The sequence below is a fragment of the Scardinius erythrophthalmus genome (genome assembly GCF_964197995.2).
Source record: "Scardinius erythrophthalmus genome assembly, chromosome: 23".
NCBI classification, from domain to species: Eukaryota; Metazoa; Chordata; class Actinopteri; order Cypriniformes; family Leuciscidae; genus Scardinius; species Scardinius erythrophthalmus.
In genome coordinates, this window is record NC_138243.1 from 26001433 (window position 1) to 26021630 (window position 20198).

General features: G+C 36.7%; 4 protein-coding genes across 4 annotated transcripts; 2 read left to right on the forward strand and 2 right to left on the reverse strand.

The window, feature by feature from the left end:
* The first annotated feature begins 921 nt into the window (after window positions 1–921).
* orai1b (ORAI calcium release-activated calcium modulator 1b) lies at window positions 922–4304 on the forward strand. Its single transcript, XM_081354952.1, has 2 exons — window positions 922–1157; window positions 2385–4304. The coding sequence occupies exons 1-2, from the start codon at window positions 1023–1025 to the stop codon at window positions 2934–2936; spliced, it is 687 nt and encodes a 228-aa protein (XP_081211078.1). The 5' UTR covers window positions 922–1022; the 3' UTR covers window positions 2937–4304.
* Window positions 3903–6657, reverse strand: morn3 (MORN repeat containing 3; the record flags this gene model as incomplete). Its single annotated transcript, XM_081354951.1, is given in 6 exon segments — window positions 3903–4308; window positions 4490–4674; window positions 5550–5709; window positions 5787–5944; window positions 6508–6526; window positions 6529–6657. Coding segments are annotated over 6 exon segments (750 nt in total). The 3' UTR covers window positions 3903–4209.
* Window positions 6658–7075: 418 nt separating this feature from the next.
* Window positions 7076–14593, forward strand: tmem120b (transmembrane protein 120B). Its single transcript, XM_081354950.1, has 12 exons — window positions 7076–7172; window positions 8079–8197; window positions 8311–8427; window positions 8971–9030; window positions 9114–9209; window positions 9297–9386; window positions 10284–10349; window positions 10438–10499; window positions 10595–10687; window positions 10790–10854; window positions 11471–11539; window positions 13080–14593. The coding sequence occupies exons 1-12, from the start codon at window positions 7110–7112 to the stop codon at window positions 13191–13193; spliced, it is 1014 nt and encodes a 337-aa protein (XP_081211076.1). The 5' UTR covers window positions 7076–7109; the 3' UTR covers window positions 13194–14593.
* Window positions 14594–15589: 996 nt separating this feature from the next.
* On the reverse strand, window positions 15590–20198 carry rhof (ras homolog family member F). The gene is made up of 5 exons (XM_081354954.1): window positions 19824–20198; window positions 19456–19543; window positions 18089–18198; window positions 17620–17754; window positions 15590–16640 (listed from the first exon to the last, which is right to left on the reverse strand). Exons 1-5 carry the CDS (start codon window positions 19950–19952, stop codon window positions 16473–16475), a joined length of 630 nt encoding a protein of 209 aa, XP_081211080.1. The 5' UTR covers window positions 19953–20198; the 3' UTR covers window positions 15590–16472.

The window sequence follows — 20198 nt, forward strand, 5'->3', positions numbered from 1 at the left end:
GTCAACAGAATCAAAACATTGCAGAAACGTCACGCGGATGGTGTTTATGAGGGGTCAAAACAATATCCGATTTTTTTTTTTCTGAGTACTTATCCGAATGGCCTTTTAATTTATTTCAAATAATGTAGAAATAGTTTTTTTTTTTTTTTTTTTTTTTTTTTTGAGGGAGTCAGAATTCATCTTTCTTTCTTCTGTTTGGCACGCGCGCTCCTGCACGGTGCACGCACGCACGCGCTGCAGCTGCTAAGCTCGTGCACATGCTTCATCAACAAGACTACAAACACTCTACTAGTGCAATAATTACTGAAAATTTACCGTTTGCCCCTTTATTGACTATCTTTAAATCAGACATATTTTGGTCATTATATGACAGTCATATTAATCGTTATGAAAATTTCGTTATATTTAACAGAGTTTACAGAGTATATCGCTTTAGGGCAACTTTTTTATAATGCATTATGTTAACTGGACAACAAAGTTTTTTAATTAAGCATAATGGTGACTAAAATAAAAATAAAATATTTGTATAATTTTTTTGATCAAGATGTACATATTTGTTAATATGGCAAGAGAAACAGGCCAAATAAATGCATCCTCCTGACAATTTTTTTATATATATATATAATTAATAGTTATTAATTTTATACGAATAAGAGGAACACAAATGACACAGTCATTTATTTATTTTTACAATAATAATAACTAGAACAACAATATAAATTATAATAAATATTATAGTTATTATTATTTTGTTGACGAAATTTAAAATTCGAGATTTTCACCCACAAAATCGAGTCTAATATGTTCAGACACCAGTAATAGAAATTCCGTCAGAATAGCACATTTTTTATTTTATGGCTATTATGTCTATCGGTCAGTTTAATGGATTCTAATGAAGTATCAGCGTTGTCGCGGAGCCTTGTGGGTAATGTCTTCATAATGCGTCCAGTTTCACTTGAACGAGCCAGCTGACGGTCGCACGCGCAATGCTCCGGTTCAGCTGAATCTCTCTGAAGTCTCTCATGATCTCCCCTCAGATGAACATGAGTCGGAGCGAGCATTCGTTGCAGGCTCTGTCCTGGAGAAAGCTTTATCTGAGCAGAGCCAAACTCAAAGCGTCCAGTCGCACGTCTGCTCTTTTATCTGGTTTCGCAATGGTGAGTTGCTTTTCGTGCCTGCTGTTTATTTAGTGCTGTTAGTGTTCAGTTTAAACCCCGAGTTGTTAAAGAGAAAAGCGCGTGTTTTATAGTGTTGTGTAAGTTGAAGCGGAAGATTGTTGTTTCAATGGCGCATGACTCGAGTCTTTGGTGCATCTGCAATCACAAACTGTCAGCCACAGTTGTTTAGCTTGTGCTAATGCTCAGCTAGATACTGTAACTTGCGTGTGTGCACGGCTGCAGTTTGCACTTATGAAGTTGTTAATAAAGCGCATCACGAGAAGCATAACACCGGATAATACCCGGATGCAGAAAAAAAAAATCTTAAAAACTTTTGAGGTCTTCCACTGCAGTGCGTTTTAATTCAGTGCCAACCCGTTTCTTGAGAAATCTTATCATTTACTTACACATGTCCAACTTTAAATGTGCATGGGATCAACATTAGAATCTTCTTACCACCTAAATCACTTTTCTGTTTTTTTTTTTTTTAATAATTATAGCATATACATTATAGCAGTTTATCTACTAACTTTACATTCATCTCTTATTTCCTAGGTAGATAGATAGATATGTCCTGAGAAGAAAGTTACATTTTAAAGATGTTTTATAACTTTACATTTATTATTTAAATGTATAAAAAATAAATGTAAATAATTATAAATATAATTTATAATTGTATAAAATATATAATTACACATATAGAATGGAATTACATAAGTATCGCTATTATATACTTGCATTCAGAAATGTATTAATATTAATAATATTATTTATATTATATAAAAACGATTATTTTGTGAGTACAGTAAGATTTTCTGTCATTAATGGTGTTGAAAATTCAAATTATGCTTTAGGAAATCAGTTTAAACCCATCCTCAATTTGAAAGCTAGATTTCTTATATTACCGAGATTAAAAAAAATTGGGTAACACTTTACAAGGAGGTTTCATTAAGATTAGTTAACATGAATTGCATTTCTACAGCATTTATCAATCTTAGTTCATTTTAATTTATACATTACTAATGCATTATTAAAATCAAAGCTGTATCTGTTAACATTAGTTAATGCACTGTGAACTAACATGAACAAACGATAAATGACTATTTTTATTTAACTAACATTCAAAAAAATACTGTAACAAATGTTTTGCTTATTGTTAGTTCATGTTAGGTAATACATTAATGTTTAGCGAATGAGTGTTTCACCGGTTTTCCTTTGGTTCGACAGGTGGCCATGGTGGAAGTACAGCTTGACAGCAATCACGACTATCCTCCAGGATTGCTCATTGCTTTCAGCGCTTGCACCACTGTGTTGGTGGCCGTCCACCTGTTCGCCCTCATGGTGAGCACCTGCATCCTCCCGAACATCGAAGCGGTCAGCAACGTGCACAACCTCAACTCGGTGAAGGAGTCTCCTCATGAGAGGATGCATCGCCACATCGAGCTGGCCTGGGCTTTTTCCACAGTCATTGGGACGTTGCTCTTCCTGGCCGAGGTGGTCCTGCTGTGCTGGGTCAAGTTTTTACCCATAAAGCCGAAGGACCAGAAAAACGGCACTATATCCGCCGGGGTGGCCGCTGCGATCACGTCTACCTCCATCATGGTGCCTTTCGGCTTTATTTTTATCGTCTTCGCTGTGCATTTCTACCGCTCGCTGGTCAGCCACAAGACCGACAGGCAGTCTTACGAGTTAGAAAAGTTGGAGGGCTTGCAGAACGAACTGGACCACCACAGAGGGGAGGCGTTGACCTTACAGTCTCCCGGTTCCTTTTACCCCTAGTTTTGAGTTTGGGAAAGAGCTTCTGTTAATGTTTTAGGTTTGTCAAGTGTTGCAACACATCGTGTTTTTGACCATGGTATTGATCTTTGTTGCATGTGGACACTAAAGCGTCCAGTTTTGTACACGGTTTCTGCTAGATTTAATGATAACAGACTCTGAAAGCATGCACTGCATGTTTTTATGGATATTTTGTTTTAAAGTGCACCTATTATGCTTTTTTAAAGATTCCTAATTTTGTTTAGGATGTCTCCTACACTAGGTTTACATTCACAAATAGCTAGGCTATATTACACACTACATTAATGGTTATATTCGAAAAAGCATAATAGCGGCACTTTAATTTTTTTCTTCTTCTTAATTCACCGCAGGGGAAATCCTTTATTTCAGTGTGGCAGCTGTGCCAAATTGTTAATTACAAGGTTTTTATGTTCACACAAGGCAAGCTATATTCTTACAGGGACACTTTCATGTTCACTTGACCAAATCATTTTGATGCTTTCTGAATCAGGGCTTTGCTGTTGAACGGCTGAATCAAAACCCCCAAAACCATAGTCTTATTCATGCTTCATTGTTTTCTTAAATAAAGCCCCCCTGCATGAGCACATCTTTAGTACAAAGAAAGGCACTTTATCAACATGTTTGTCCGACCTTTTTTGGTAGTATTTGAAACAGCTTCCCATTAAAGGGGCCTCTGTTCATTCTGAGGTTTGGACGCCAGTACTTGAAGCCGTCATGGCTGAGGAACTTGCAGGATTGTACGATTATGCTAGCAAACTTAATTTAGACCGTGTTGATTAAGCAGAGGACCATTTAAGCATGCATTTGCATCAGCAGCATTGACTAAAATGATCAAAGCGGCACACATCGACATCTAATCACATGTACAGTATTGCCAAATTGAAGTACAATGATATTTTTTTTCTAAAGTGTGTAAAATAAAATTCATGTTGTTGAAACAGCTTGTGTAAAGTGTGGTTCAGAAGCTCTTTTTATTAGTGCACGCTGGCATTTGAAAATCCACATTTTTTTTATATATTCTGATTAAAGACTTAACCAAATCAACTTCAACCAAACACCTTTTTGTGCTTTTTATATCATGTATGACAAGGATGTCTTGCCAAAATGAACATCAAGAGCATTTTGTCCAATGCTACTACCAACAGCTTTTTTTTCTATTGGGTTTTTATTATGACTGAGGAGCTGATCATGCATTCTTCTCTGCTACACAAGTCTGCCTTTCTTGAGTTTGAGATACTGTCAAGGTACATATTGCCTAGCAACCATATGACTTGGAATCTGTTGATTTCTCCTTGTCCTCAGTGAAATATGCTTGTGCCTCCATCAGTACAGTCTGTGAATCCTGTAGGCAAACCTTTGGACATAAAAGAATCAAAATCTGCACTAGGTACCAAACCATGTAAATAGACAAAACATTTTGAGCTGTTTGCTGTTACAGTGGTCAGAACCTCTGACCGAAAGCTCGAATGTGCTTCATGCATTACTGTTAAAATGGAAGTTATGCAAATTAGTAAACATCAGCGTTAATCATTCACCTTGGGAATTGGATACACTGTTGGCCTAACTGCTGCTTCTCTCCCAAAATCAGATATGGTTCCACACTTCGCAACATCGTCAACCCAAAAGCCTTCGTACAACTGACCTCTGTCCAGGTAGAAGACCTTGCCTTGTCCATTTTTCTGACCATCGCTCCAGGTGCCCACAAAGCGGTTTCCATTAGCTTTACAAAAAAAAACAAAAAGTAAAAAATGTCTGGTTTCATATTCACAGTTAAAACTAATTTTGTTAAATTTTGCAAGAAGAAAATAAAGTCTTATTTTTAGGTCCATTAAGATAATTTGCATTACATCATTATTTTAATTAAGAGGAATCTAACTCTCATTACTATTATGCAAAAAAAATGCATTATATATATAAATATATACTGTACATACACACACACACACACAGTATATATATTAAAAAAAAATATATATATATATATTAGTGCTCTCAAATCGATTAATCGCATCTAAAAGTTTGTAAATATGTATATACTCACACACGCATATATATATATATATATACACAAACGTTTATGTTAGATGCGATTAATCATGATTACTTGATTTGACAGCACTAATATATGTGTGTGTGTGTGTATATATATATTTACTGTATATATTACTGTAACATTTTATTATCATTTATATATAATACACTTATTTAAATTAAATAAAATGTAATGTTAAATAAAATATTTCCATTTATTATTTATGATATACAGGATACATTTTATATACATACATATTTATACAAACACACAAATTTTTGTTAGATGCAATTAATCATTTTAACACCACTTATATATAATGTGCACTTAATTGTGCTCATATGTACAACACTTAGTGTGCACTTAATTGTCATAAAAAATAATGTTCTATAATAGTGCTATAATGTTAATAATCCTAATGACAGGCTTCATTATCTTTCTGCAAAATATTTTTGACTTTCATTTATTTATTAATTTTAATTTTGGATCAAATGTGAGTGAGCTGGGCATGTTTTTGTGAGATCCGCCAAGCTGGCTCGTTTGCGAAGAGTTTAAATCCGTACCTAGCAGAAGCAAACCCTGTCCATGACGTTTGTCCTTCAGCCACTCTCCCTCATACAGCTCCCCGTTCTCATACTGCATCCGTCCCCATCCACTTCTCTGATCTCCACTCCACTGCCCCTCATAGACAGCAGACGGACTGTAGAAATATGTCCCAGCACCCTTTGAATGAAAGGCAAAAAAAAGTTTATATGCGGAAAATATGGGCCGTATGATGGCAAACAGTGTTTGATACTCACTTCCTTCTTGTCATTTCGCCAGGAGCCGACATACACCCTCACATACTCTTTGGTTTCAGGGTCAGTCTTGCTCAGGGTTCCAAACCCTTCTCGCTTTCCACACATCCACTCCCCATCGTAGATCATTCCTGTTTTCTTCCAAACCTGTGTTCCTTTTCCTTATCAGAGTAAAAGCTTTGTTCAGCTTTGAAAAGAAAGCAGTGTTTCCTAGAAACACGTAATGTAATCTGCAGAACACATCTAAATAACAAAGTAAATTAAATTAAGGCTTGTCCATTAAAACTGCCAGCATGAGAGGTTTCTTACTGATCTTCAAGGCCTGCAATGTTTAAAACATCACATTAAATATTCAATCCTTTTAAGGGATAGTTTACCCCCCACACACACACACACACACACACACACACACACACACACACACACACAAAAAAAATCTGTTATCATTTACTCACCCTCAAGTTGTTCCAAACCTGTATGGAAATCTTTCTTCTGCTGAACACAAAAGAAGATATTTTAAAGAATATGGATAACCAAACAGTTTCCGGTCACCATTGACTTCCATAGTAATTTTGTTTTCCATACAATGGAAGTCAATGGAACTGTTTGGTTACCAACATTCTTCAAAATACCTTCCTTTATGTTTACCAGACGAAATAACTTGAGGGTGAGTAAATGATTTCAGAATTGTATTTTGGGGGGGAACTATGCCTTTAAGTATTACCATGTTTGTCATTATCCAATCCATCCAGTCGCCCGTGTACTGATCTCCATTGACAGAATACACAGTATGGTGCAGTCCACATTTTTGCGCCTTTCTGTCCCAACGTTTTACAAGTGGTTCTGTAGTCTGTGGTCTTTTCAAGAAAGGCATACTGCACATACAAAGATTATTACTATTAGATTTTAAATCTAGAACATGGCACCACTAACGTTATATTAGTAACAGTAGATGAATATATGGTAACTTAATCATAAAGTAACGTTACCAGTTAGCCTACTAGTATCTGATCAGACCTTACCTGTGACCAACTTCACTTAAACCAACCACACATGTAAGAGAAACACATATATTTAAACTTTAATTGTCAAACAGGTCGATCTCGACTAGATCTCTCAAAGTAATCGTGTATGGTAACCTAGCAACAAGCCTCGACTAATATTTATTTCTGCTCGCGCTCCCAGTCATTAGGTGGCGATGTCATCCTCGGAATCTAATGCTTGCCTGTGATTGGTGGACGGGTGAAGAAGCGGAGCTTATATAAATGGCTGGAGCGCCTACTTGTGGCAGTGGGCGGCACAGCAGCGCCAGCGCCGACGGGTACAATGTCACTGGAGAGATGTCAAAGTGAATGGACAGAAATAGATCAAGAATATCAGCAATTGCAGGTTTGTACTGAACGGATATGTGTTATATGTGTTCTCAGATAGCCAAAAGATGAATCTTGTGTTAGTAAAGAAGCAAATGTGCCTGTTTTAGATGTTTATGATGCGGCTAACAGGCTTTAGCTCATCAGATGAACTGAATTTTCTTTTGTTACTGACTATACATGTGTATTAAACCAGTGTTAGTTCTCTTAATAACATATTAAAAGTACAAAATAATAAGCCTTATATTCGTTCTATTATTTGAATAAATGTGGTGTGTTGCTAAAGTACATATGATAATGATTCACGAATTGAACTGGTTAAACCAGGTGAGATGTTAACCAAGAGTTGTTGCTCAACCTGTTAAAATGATCTTTAAATGATCGATTCTTGAGAGCCAGGGTCAGATTACAGGATGATGACGTTATAGGCATTGAATCAGAGATTGATGTGAAGTTCATGAAGCTCCAGGGGTTTGAATACTGTCAAAAAAGTGTTTTTAGGGCATGGTAAAACTGTGGAATTTGGACATATACCACATTAGTACCCTGGTATTCTTTGAATTACCTTGGAGTACCATGTAAAATCCATGAAACATGGTAATCATTCAATGCTATGATACACATCAAATATTCATCTTGTTTACTGTGTACAAATAAGTTATGTGTGTGTGCTCATGTAAATAACATGGTACTAGAATACTGTAGTCTTTCAGTACTATGACATTACCATTATTAATCTACATCTGTTACTTAGAGATCGAGATGGAAAGAATTGTCCCATGCTTTAAATGCCCTTCTAATGTTTGAAATACCTCATGCTTGGAATGGAGCATCCAGTGGATATCATTTGCCCATTGAAAGGCCATGCATGTACTAGGAAACCATTTTGATTCCATGTTGACTTTCAATGCGTTTTGTATTTTAGGAAACGCACAAAGTGTACAGACAGAAGCTGGAGGAGCTGACGAACCTGCAGGCGATATGCAGCACTGCCATTAGCAAACAAAGAAAAGCCCTGAAAGACCTCAAGCAAAGTCTTCACAAGTATGAGCAGAGTTTCAGATTACTAAAGATTTGTTACTTTAAAGATATGAGTACTAAAGAGTACGCATTCACAATGATGTAAACCGATCCTTTTCCTCTTTTGATGAAAACAGGTGTAAGAAAACCTGCAATGAGAAAGAAAAGGAGGTGATAAATGACCTGCAGGTCCAAATTAAAGAAAGGCAGAATATATTTTTTGACATGGAGGCCTATTTGCCAAAGAAAAATGGGTGAGTTGTAGTTCTTCATTCTGTGTTATTTATGATACCACAGATATGTGGTTAGGTTTTGAGGCTTTTCTGGTATCTTAAAGAAGGTATGGTTATGGTATGAAGTTATTCTCTGTATCAGTTAATCTCTGAAACGCCTTGAATGTAGTCTTGAGTTTTCTTCCGGGAACGAACGTCTCCTCATTTAAATAATTCCCACCTGAGGCAAACACACAAAAAAACAGGATGAGGCCTGCTCGAGTTGCATTAATAGTGTGTTGAAACTTGTGGTTATGGTAAGGGGCGTGACATTTCCCAAAACACACTCAAACACACTGGTCCAGCCAACCAATCAGAGCACACTGCGCTTTTTGGAAGGAGGGGCTTCGGAACTAAACGAAGCGTTACTGACAGACTGGGAAAAGAGGTGCTGAAACAATGTAAAATGTGTGAAAAATAATGTGTTCAAGAATGAAATCCTATTCTAGTAGACCCCAAAAACAACATCAAGACTTTTGTAAAAGAACAAATGGCCTTTTTAAAATGTTTTTCTTCTCTTTTCAGATTGTACTTAAATTTGGTCCTTGGAAATGTGAACGTCACGCTCCTCAGCAACCAAGCCAAGTGAGTCAGATGTGAGCATGTCCGTTGAGCCCATAAAGAGTTCCCAGAACAAAATTGCTAATTTTTGTGTTTTTTTTAAATAGATTTGCGTACAAAGATGAATATGAGAAGTTCAAACTTTATATGACTATAATACTAATGTTTGGTGCCGTCACCTGCCTCTTCCTTTTCAACTACCGGTAAGTCGAGAGATCTGAAAAATGTAATGTTATTCTGTGGAGGAAAAGGTTCTGTTGGAGTCTAACATGCAGATGTGTCCTTCACAGGGTTACAGATGAAATCTTCAACTTTTTATTGGTGTGGTATTATTGCACATTGACAATAAGAGAGAGCATCCTCATGAGCAATGGGTCACGGTGAGTTCACGTTCACTTTAAAATGCCAGTGCCAACTCCCCAGTGGGAGACGCAGGGTCAAATCTCTCGTCCCAGTACTTTCTTCTTACCTCTAAAGAAGAAAAAAGTGGCAAAAAAAAAGCTCGAAACTAAAAATTTGATTGTATATATGTTTTTTTTTGTCCGTTTATTTAATTATTTGGTTGTAATATTTATTTGTTTTATTTATTTATTTATTTGGTGGTGATATTTAATTTAGTTGCTTTTATTTATGTATTTATTTGGTTGTGGTACTTTCATCTGTTTATGTATTTATTTGCTTGTATTTCATTTATTTGTTTTTGTTTATTTATTTGTTTTGTTTATTTATTTGGTTGTGATATTTAATTTGTTTTTGTGAATTTATTTGGTTGTAGTACTTGTATAATAGTAATACTGTAGTATTTTATATATGTTATGTTATGTTGTGTGTGTGTGTGTGTGTGTGTGTGTGTGTATAATATATATAGTAAATTAAATACATAGCCAAATAAATAAATAACAAAAACAAATTAAATTAAATACCACAACCAAATAAATACATGAAATAAAAATAAATAAATGAGTGTGGTCAAAACGATTAATTGCATCTAACATAAAAGTATGTATGTAATATATATATCTCATACACACATGCATATATACTTTTATGTTAGATGCAATTAATCGTTTTGACCGCACTCATTTTATTTATTTTTATTTCATGTATTTATTTGGTTGTGGTATTTAATTAAATTTGTTTTTGTTATTTATTTATTTATTTGGCTATGTATTTAATTTACTTAATTTAAAACTTTATGTATTTAGTTTATTTATTCAGTTTTTTGCTGCATTATGCAGATTTTGATTTAACCTTTTTAATTTATTATTTCTTTGTAGAATTAAAGGCTGGTGGGTGTCGCATCACTACGTCTCAACCTTTTTATCAGGTGTTATGTTGACATGGTACGTGTTTTAGACTTTACATTAAATAATTACATTTTTTTTTTCTCCCATCCACAACTTATATTTCATTTTCCCCTCTTCTTTTAAGGCCAGAAGGTCCAATGTATCAGATGTTCAGAAGTCAGTTCCTGGCTTTCTCCATCTATCAGAGTGTGTATAATCTATCATCTGCTCATTATGTTTTTGTCTTACCGTGAGGTTGTATGCTGTTATGCTTTATAGTGATGGTGTTGTTTCTCTGGCAGGTTGTGTGCAGTTTCTACAGTATTATTATCAGAGCGGCTGCTTGTATCGATTACGGGCTCTGGGGGAAAGAAACCAGCTAGACCTGACAGTGGGTAAGAGTTGAGACAGATTTGAATCATGGGAGAAATGTTGATCTGTGTGATGTCGTCAGTTCATGCTGCGTGTTCAACTGGCCTCTCATGTTACTCTTACAGAGGGCTTTCAGTCATGGATGTGGAGGGGGCTTACGTTCCTCCTTCCGTTTCTATTCTTTGGCCATGTGAGTTACAGCATTTAAGTGTTGCCTTTTGTTTCTCGTGCATCTTTTCCTTTTAAAAATATTGATTCTTATGCAACTTTGTAGTCACATTAAAAATAAGTTTATGAATGTAGTTCATAAAGGTTTTTTACAGTGTAACCGCTATGAAGTTCACAACATGTAATCGGATTTTTTAACAGATACACTACTATTGAAAAGTTTGCGTTTTTTTGATAGAAATGAATACATTTATTCAGCAAGGATGCATTATATCGATCAAAAGTGACAGTAAAGATAATTATAATATTTCAAAAGATTTCTATTTCAAATAAATGCTTTTCTATTTATCAGAGAATCCTGAAATGGTTTCCACTAAAATTTTAAGCCGCACAACTGTTTTCAACATTTTTTATTGAGCAGCAAATCAGCATATGAATGATTTCTGAATGAGCATGTGACATTGAAGACCGGGGTAATAATATTTTACAGTAATACAATATTTTTGATCGAATTAATGCAGCCTTGCTGAGCTTCTTTCAAAAACAGAAAACCTTACCTTTTAAACGCTGGTGTGTATTGATTAAGTTCACAGACCGGCATGTAAGATATTTGTGTTGCTTTTCTGTCCTCTGCTCAGTTTTGGCAGCTCTACAACGCTGTGTCCCTTTTTAACCTGTCTGCCCGTGATGACTGCAAGGAATGGCAGGTAAAGAGATACAACACTATTATTGCTCCAAACCCCAAGTGTTAATCTTCTGCACTGTTATACTTCAAATCATGTTGTTTATTGAGGTGAGGTGTGCTATTTTCCTAAGAAATTTAAAGAACCATTTTAATCCAGTATATGATATATCACAGAGACTTGAAGGTGGGCTCGTTAGACTTGACTGCTTAAAGGGGACCTATTATGCAAAATTCACTTTTATAAAAAATTATAGGTCCACCATTTCTGTGTCCTCGCTGTAGCAGCTGAATATATACAATGTCTGCACCAAAAACATTACAAATGTTCTGTTATTGGATGGACCAACGTACATCAGAGTCTCCATAGACTCCCGGTGGTTGAATTTCGTTTATGAAGGAAATGTGCCAATAAAAGTTGTTGAAGTGTTATTTATTTGCGCAAATCATTTTACGCCGGACTGCTTCACAAAAGAGGGTCAGTTCAACCCTGGATATGCACAAAAGTTTTAGATTTTTAGATTAACATGACGGTACTTGCTAGTCGATGAGTTAAATCAACTTAACTCCACAACAACTACATGCATGTATCCACTAACCATTCAGAATCGTCCAGTTGCATTTCTAAAAGTTGTAACCGAGTCTCTCCATCAGTGTCCGACTCCGGTTCGAACATATAAGGCCGAACACCGCCACTGACATTCTCCAGTATTTTTGTTGCCGGAGTATCCCAAACACAAGCTGTTCTTCTGGAAAGGCGCTGGAAGCAGCAGCTCATTTGCATTTAAAGGGACACGCACAAAAACGGTGTGTTTTTACTCGCACCCAAATAGGAGCAAATTTGACAAGCTATAATAAATGATCTGTGGGGTCTTATATTTCATCTTGTGAAAACGGGCATAATAGGTCTCCTTTAATGGCCTTGAAACCACCCCGGACACCCTAATGGCGCTTTTCCATTACCAGTACCAGCTCGACTCGACTCGTCTCGGCTCGCTTTTCGCTCCGTTTTCCATTGCAGATAGTACCTCCACAATAGTACCTGGTCGTCATAGCGACGCCGCAGACTGCCGAGACGTAATCTTCTACACGACACACACCCACTACCCACACACAGGACAATGGAGGAAATCGCGTCTGGCGCGTGCAGTGAATAGTGACGATTCTCTCTGACCAATTAGCCGTGTTTTCACGTCACATTTTAGTATCGCCTCAGCTCGCTCAGAACCTCGCCGGAGGTGATACGAAAAAAAGTACCAGGAAGCAGGTACAGGTACAACTTTTACACAGTGGAAAACCAAATAAAGTCGAGTCGAGGCAAGGCGAGCTGGTACTGTGTAGTGGAAAAGCGCCATAACAGCCATTTAGCAACATGCTAGGAAACACTATGAACACCTTAGCCACCCATTACACACTAGGCGAGTTTTTCACAGGATTTTGATACACTTTTATGTTTTACAGAAATCCTGCAAACATTATTCTTCAAATAACTGATTGATTAATTAATTATTTATTAATTTGGCTAGTATTGCAAATTGATTTTTGCACAACGTTTTATCTTCCAGGTGTTCATGCTGGCCTTGACGTTTCTTATCCTGTTCCTGGGAAATTTTCTCACTACTCTAAAAGTGGTCCGCCAGAAGGTCCAGAAGAACACAGAAAAGGTGAAAACTAACTAACGAGAAGCCAACTGGAAGATTTCATACGCAGCGAGGCCAGTGTGGGAACAGCAAAAGCGCACAAAACTGTTTCGTCTATAGGAGTCGCATCCCACGAGCTGCTTGGAGAGGGTTGAGGGTAGATGTTGACGTCTGCCTTAACCTATTTCAACAGCGGCAGTGGAAACTCAAGATTATGTGTTACGTTGCCCTGTCGTCTGCCATGTTGTTTTTGCTCTTATTTATGCAATCACAGCAATTAGAGGGTAATGTTTGAGTTAGAAGCCACTGAAAACCTTCAGACACTGTACATGAGGAGACTTTGATTCACGTTTGTTTTGTTCCTGTGCATGGATATGTTTACAATAAGCCACATTTCAACTTTATGCAACGCAGCAGGAAGGCTGTAGATGCTCAGTTCATTGCAGCATCTCAAAGGGATTTGTAATGGTTTTTAATAAAGCTGGATAGTGAATAAAGTACTTGTTCTCCTACAAGACATTTTAGCCTAAGCATATGTTACATATTTGTGGGAAAGCATTGATACGATGGTACTTGAAGAGAAAGGTGTGTTTTGCACGTCGTGGCTTGTTAGTAGTGTGATTGAGCAAGGCCAGATTTTTGAATTAAGGCAACATGAGAACGCTAAAACGTGGATTTATTTTATTAACGATGGCAATAATGCTTCTGTAACACTTCATAGTATATTTAAATGAAAAAGAAGCATCCCTTTTTTTTTTTTTTTTCTCACCTGTTTGGTAGTTGTATTTAAAGGCATAGTCATGCAATTGCGTTATAAGTCAAAATAACAGTTGAAATTTTGAACAATGTCTTGCTTAATGTGAATGAATGCTGTTAGGATTACATCTGCTGTAATTGGACGAGCTGGTATATGTGTGTGTGTTACTTTTACTGACTGTGTCAAAGAAAAATTATTATTTTTTGCCAACATCTTTCTTTGTTTACCTTCAGGGAGTTTGCTGACATTCTTCCTACATTATATTACACAAGCAAGTAGTGACAGAATTTCTCTCATTTGTTGGCCTTAATGGTCTCCTTTGTCTGTTCACACCTGATTTACTAGTTTAGCCTAGAACACAAGTGTTACAAGTTTCATAGGAACACGTGAATTGTAACTGAAGCAAAAAGCTGTAAGTACAGGGATTTCTCATGTTGGGAAATGCTTTATTGAACAATTAACCACTCCTTAATTCATGCGTAACAGTTGTCACGATTCATAATGTCATTTCATCAATGCCTGTGTTGAACAAAATAACTGCACTTTTTTTGCTTGAACTTAAAATAATCCTTCAGACTGGAGGGGAAAAAAAAGGTTTCTAAAGGGCCGATTATATATCAAGCTGGATTTCTATTGACCCTCTGTTGCTGTAGAGCAAATAAATTCAATCTGATGCAATCTGTGTGGCCTCGTGTGAAAATGCTATTATTTACACCTTCACCTGCAGAGGGCGCAAGTGTGATATACGTACTTCTATTCAGGACTTGTTAAATGTGGGTAAAATAAATGATGCTATTTTTTCTTATCTACTTTTTATTCAATTCATTTATTTAGCAAATTTCTTTCAAACAACATCATTTACCCCTATTACCTGACAGATAACACTAAACAAGATGTCGTGAAAAATTAATCACGTGTGTCTCTGACAGGGCCAGACACATTAAACAGCAGGGAAGGGGCCCGCGACATTTTAGCCAACCAGAATGCATATCTTTTGTTCAGTCATTTTGCCGGTTCGGTTTGCTGACAGTGTTTCGATGACATATTTTGAAGGGCGTGATTGTGAAACGGGGCGTGTGGTTGAATTTGGCAAAATTGTTGAAATTGCTCATAAAACTTTTAAAATAAAACTCTGTCCAGTTTTAAAGCTTTATTAATGTTTACTAATTATTTTAATAGTATTATTATAGTCATATTTGTGACCAGTTAATTCATTAAATACATAAAAATCAATCAGTAATTCATTACTTTTTTATTATTTGTGTCCATTGATATAAATAACATACTGTATTTATATAATACAATAGCCTATATAAAACAATAAATTATATGTAGATAATTATAAATACTTTTTGTAAATAATTAACTTACCTATTCCTTGAAGAGTAACTTCAGTGACTTGTAAAAATTAATAAAAGCATATGCAAAGTGCATTCAAATGCATCAAAATAAATGAACATCGATAAGTAACATTTCAATCTTTAGCTTTGTAGCTGTGACACGCAGCAATATTTGGAGACTTCCGTTACCGCAGTCGCATCCTGCTAGGCAGGAGTTTTTACACTAACCACAACAAGATCACTTTTGTATTTTTACCAAGTTTGTTTTGCAAACCAAGCAGAGATTTCCTACATATGTCTGGCCAAAATATGAAAAATGAACAGTATCAGCGCCAATGAAATGAATACACGGCTAAAAGAGCTAGAATTTTAATAGTGAATCCTGTTTCACACACAGTTTCCTTCAGTAGGTGAAAAGGCATATATACACAATGTATAACTTAAAACACATCGTTTATTTGTGCAATCTACACACAGGGTGGAACAGACAAATGGTTTCAACACTAATGATTCAACACTTTCTGGCATCTATGTTAGATCTGAACGACTTAAAAATAGTAAATAATCCCTGTACTGAAATAAACAAAAAGTGAGATTCCAGTTAAAATGGTGGGTCTAAAGTAAAATCCGCTCTGTGCTATCGTGTCTCTGGACCGGAGCTGCGGGGTTCGCGTGACAAATGACGTGAAACCAGACTTCATTTGTCCCAATGGAAAGCATATTTACACTGTCTGAATCGTGATTTCATGGGGACTTTAAGGCCTGTTCACACCAAGAAAGAAAAATACTGTAACTCAAAGTTTTACATTTCAAGTCCAACTATTGTGTAAGTAGATGAATTACACAATAGAAACATGTTACACCCGAGTGCATAATAATGGCAGTTACTTGAGTCAGTTGTGTGTTACAACAGTACACTATATACAACGGTGCACAACAGACTGTAACCAAACTTCCAATGTGAACCTATGAGATGTATATGGTCATCCCTGAGACAGCAGCAGCAGTTTTCCCATCTCCTATTGGATCCACGATCATGGAAGACAAAATTCCATTCCATGCTTGGTGGGAAGATTGTGAGAAGACAACGTCCCGAAAAAAATTCCCTTCGAGAAAGCTTAAACAATTCTGAGAGGCTTTGCAGATGGTTCCAGAATGTTTACAATACATCACAGTTCATGTATACAAAACTTGAACAAAATCAATTTCTTTCAGGAATGGTCACAGGATGGTACAGCGTTTCTTCTTCCTCTGGAGGTGTCTTGCTTTAGCCCTGGCCGCTAGCGCTCGCTTGGTCGCTTCTCTGAAAATGTCCTCTACGTTTTCTCTATATTTAGCCGAACACTCCAGGTATACTTCAGCGTTCATTTGCTTCTGGACCTGTTCACCCTAAGAAAGAGAAATGAAGGTTAGTTACGCTAGACTTCCATTACTAACCATAACTTTTAAGCTCACACCCCCAATAAAACACAACCAATCAAAGCATATGACAAAAACTCTGTTCGCCTCATCTACTCTTGTTACCTGGTTAGTCCATAAAGCATTAAAACAATAAACATCACAAGCACCTCGACAACAATGTAAAAAGCAAAGACATTTATATTGCTACAAATGATTTCTGTTTTAAATATGTTGATCTTTAGAACTTTCTGAAAAAAGTATCATGGTTTCCACAAAAATATTGGGCAGCAAAACTTAGGCTACTTAAACCAATACGACACAACCACAAGGCCTATATATATATATAGGCAGGGTTTGACATTAACACCCTCCAACCCGCCAAATGCGGGTGCATTTCAGTGGTCTGTAATTCAGAGCACTCCTATTAGCCACCTTGGCGGGTTGAATTTTGTATACAAATATATACAATTTTCAACTGTAGTCTTTTAAAAAGGCGTGTTGTCAAAAATATCATACATATCAATCCTGAAATACCTGAAACGCTTCCAATAGTCATTTTCCGCAGAACAGATACACAATTCCAGATGCGCTTTCTCGCTCTCTCAGTACTAAATTAAACTCTTTTTCGCTGCTTATTGCGCTTAAACAGTCAAATACACACAAAATAATATCAAAATGGCGGTCTCGGTGAATATTCACGTAAACACAGTCAGTTATGTTTAAGTGAACGTAAACAGTTGAGGAAGAAAACGCATGTGTAACAGTATAATGGATCTGTGTGTCAAGTCTTAAAGTGACAGCAGCCTAATATAACGGCTGCCAAATTATGAGATAATATTAAAAATATCTCTACCACAAAATTGTGGTTGGTGAAAATGCTGAGTGGCTAGTAACTTTGGAAAACCACTAGCCACAAAAAAGTGAATGTCAAGCCATGTATATAGGTATATGTAAATATAATGACAACCTGGAGGTAGGTGACGGGCGCCATATCTAAGGCTTTGAGCTTCCTTGTCTTCTCCTTGTCTTTTCGCAGGTCCGTTTTGCACCCTATCAAGATAATGGGGACGTCACGGCAGAAATGATGGACCTCTGGATACCACTGTAGGAGGAGAGGAAAACATTGCTCAAAACAGAACTTCTTCTTTTATGTAAATACTTGTTCTGGTCTTCCTCAATGCTGTAATGGTCTACTGTCTCTATCTTTAGGCCCTGAATGAACAGTCCCTTTGCTGTGCCTTTATTTAAACAGGGCTCGGCACATTCCTCTCAGCTGACATGACGGGAAGGTTCCAGAAATACTGTTTGTTTTCAGTGGTGGTCCATCTGTATAATCATCTACACTCCAGGTCAAAGTTTATCAGCTCACAGTTGCCAGCAAACAACGTTAAAACAGACTTTCATCAGTAAACGCTTTCATTCCCAGCTGATTTCACCTTTATTGTGACATTTTCGAATGATGTTGGATTGGTCACATCGTAGCAGATGATAACAAGGTTTACTTCTTGATACGACAGAGGCCTCAAGCGATCATAGTCCTCCTGGCCTGTCAATAAACAGATTTTGGTTAGAAGGAAATGACATGTGATACCTGAAAGTAGTGTTTCTATGGTGATATAGACAACATGTCATTCAAGCAGAGGCGGAGACATCTGACCATATAGAGCATCTTCCTGTATGTCGTATTTTATGAACAGAGTATTTTGATGAAGAACCGAGATGTGGTAGAAAACCACATCCTGGCTTCAACATCCTGTTCCAGAGAAGCAGAGAAGGTCCAGGCAGCAGTTTGCGTCTGATAAGCAGCTCAATTAATGAAGATGTCGTTCAATTCATATAACAAGCACTTTACATAATTTACCATGGAGAAATTGGGGTTATATAGACGTTAGGGGTTCACTGGAAGTAAATGAAACGATTAGATTAGATCAATACCGCAATATGCCACAGTATTTTGATGTGTGTTTTCAAATAAGCTATAAAATGTCTGATGATTAGAGTGATTTTAAAAAAAAAATGGCACTTCCTTATTCTGTGGTCCTCTAAATATAAAAATATGTCCTGTAGTTCCTGAATGTACAGTTCTCAAACGTTTTAACTACTAGAAAATGATCAAATGTTAACTGAAATTTGGAGCTTCAGAAATAAAACAAAGTGACTCCAGAATTGGTGCTCAAAGAAACATTTCTTATTATTATCAATGTAGAAAATGTTGGGAATTTTTTTTTTTTTTTCAATTTTACTTAGAAATCTTTTGTAACATTATAAATGTCTTTAATGTCACTTTTAATCAGTTGAATGCATCCTTGCTGAATAAAAGTAATCTTCTTTTTTAAAATAAACCTTACTGACCCCATACTTTAGGAGGATATGATGATGAACTACAAAATGTAAATAATTAAATGATTAAAATGTGCATGAAATACTCATCCACATTCAGCATTTGGCTTTTAGATTGTCGCACCACATCCGCGGACTGATTCTGGCCCAATAAGCCACTGCTTAGAAACCGGCGTGTGATACTAAGAACATGAACATTTTGCAATGGCTAATATAATTAACTTTAAATAACTACTGTGATGCTGTTAGGAAGTATTTTATCATAAAATATGATCAAAGTGTAAATGCTGCCTGACCTCAGAGATGACAGCTCTGAAAACTATTACTAATGGCCTACTCACACCCATTTTGCACTTAACATTCCTGCCTAACTATTTAATCAATGAAGTGTGTCACTAAAGAGAATAAAGGCTTGGAATCTAAGGTGTGTCTCGCGTGTGACAGGGTGGATGTTGGCACTTACCTGCTGTATCATAGAGATTCAACTGAATGTCTTTTCCTCCATAAGACACAGTGGTGACATATTTGTCGAACACAGATGGAGCGTATTTCTGTTGAACATCAAGATCAAATCAGTAATATAATGGTGCATGAAAAGTTCTTGTTTCTACGAGACACATTACAATCAAGGCGTAGGCAGAAACCAGAATTGCTGTCTGAGAGTGGAAAAACTTGCTGAGGATATTGTGTAAATGACTGTTATACACATTGCAATATTTCCTTCTCTGAAACTCTACATGTAAATGTGTGTTAATGGTTATTTCTGTAACTTTCTAGTCTTTGGAATTGAAGCAAATCACTCAAAAAACTGTCAAGTATCTAAAATCTCACCTCAGGGAAATCTCCTTTGGCGTACACCATTAGCAGGGATGTCTTTCCACAACCTCCATCTCCGACGATCACAATTTTGAGTGAATCAGCTTGAGTGCCATTGCCGGCTGCAGTGCCGTTCTGGGTCATGTCCTTTACGCGGGCCGCACCGGCCAAGTCAGTTCCTCCAACAGGTGCCCAAGAGCACAGAAGTGTCAGGTAAATTCATGAGACTAAAACTCTGCCAGGTAAGCATGCTGCTATCCGGTCCCAACTTCCTCCTCCTTCTTGCTTTTTTTTCTTTTCAAACCATGTGACTATGTTTTCAAGTATAGCCCAGATCAGAGCGTGCTACTGTAATTGAGGCTGTGTGACATGTGTGAGTTTTTCCTGTCT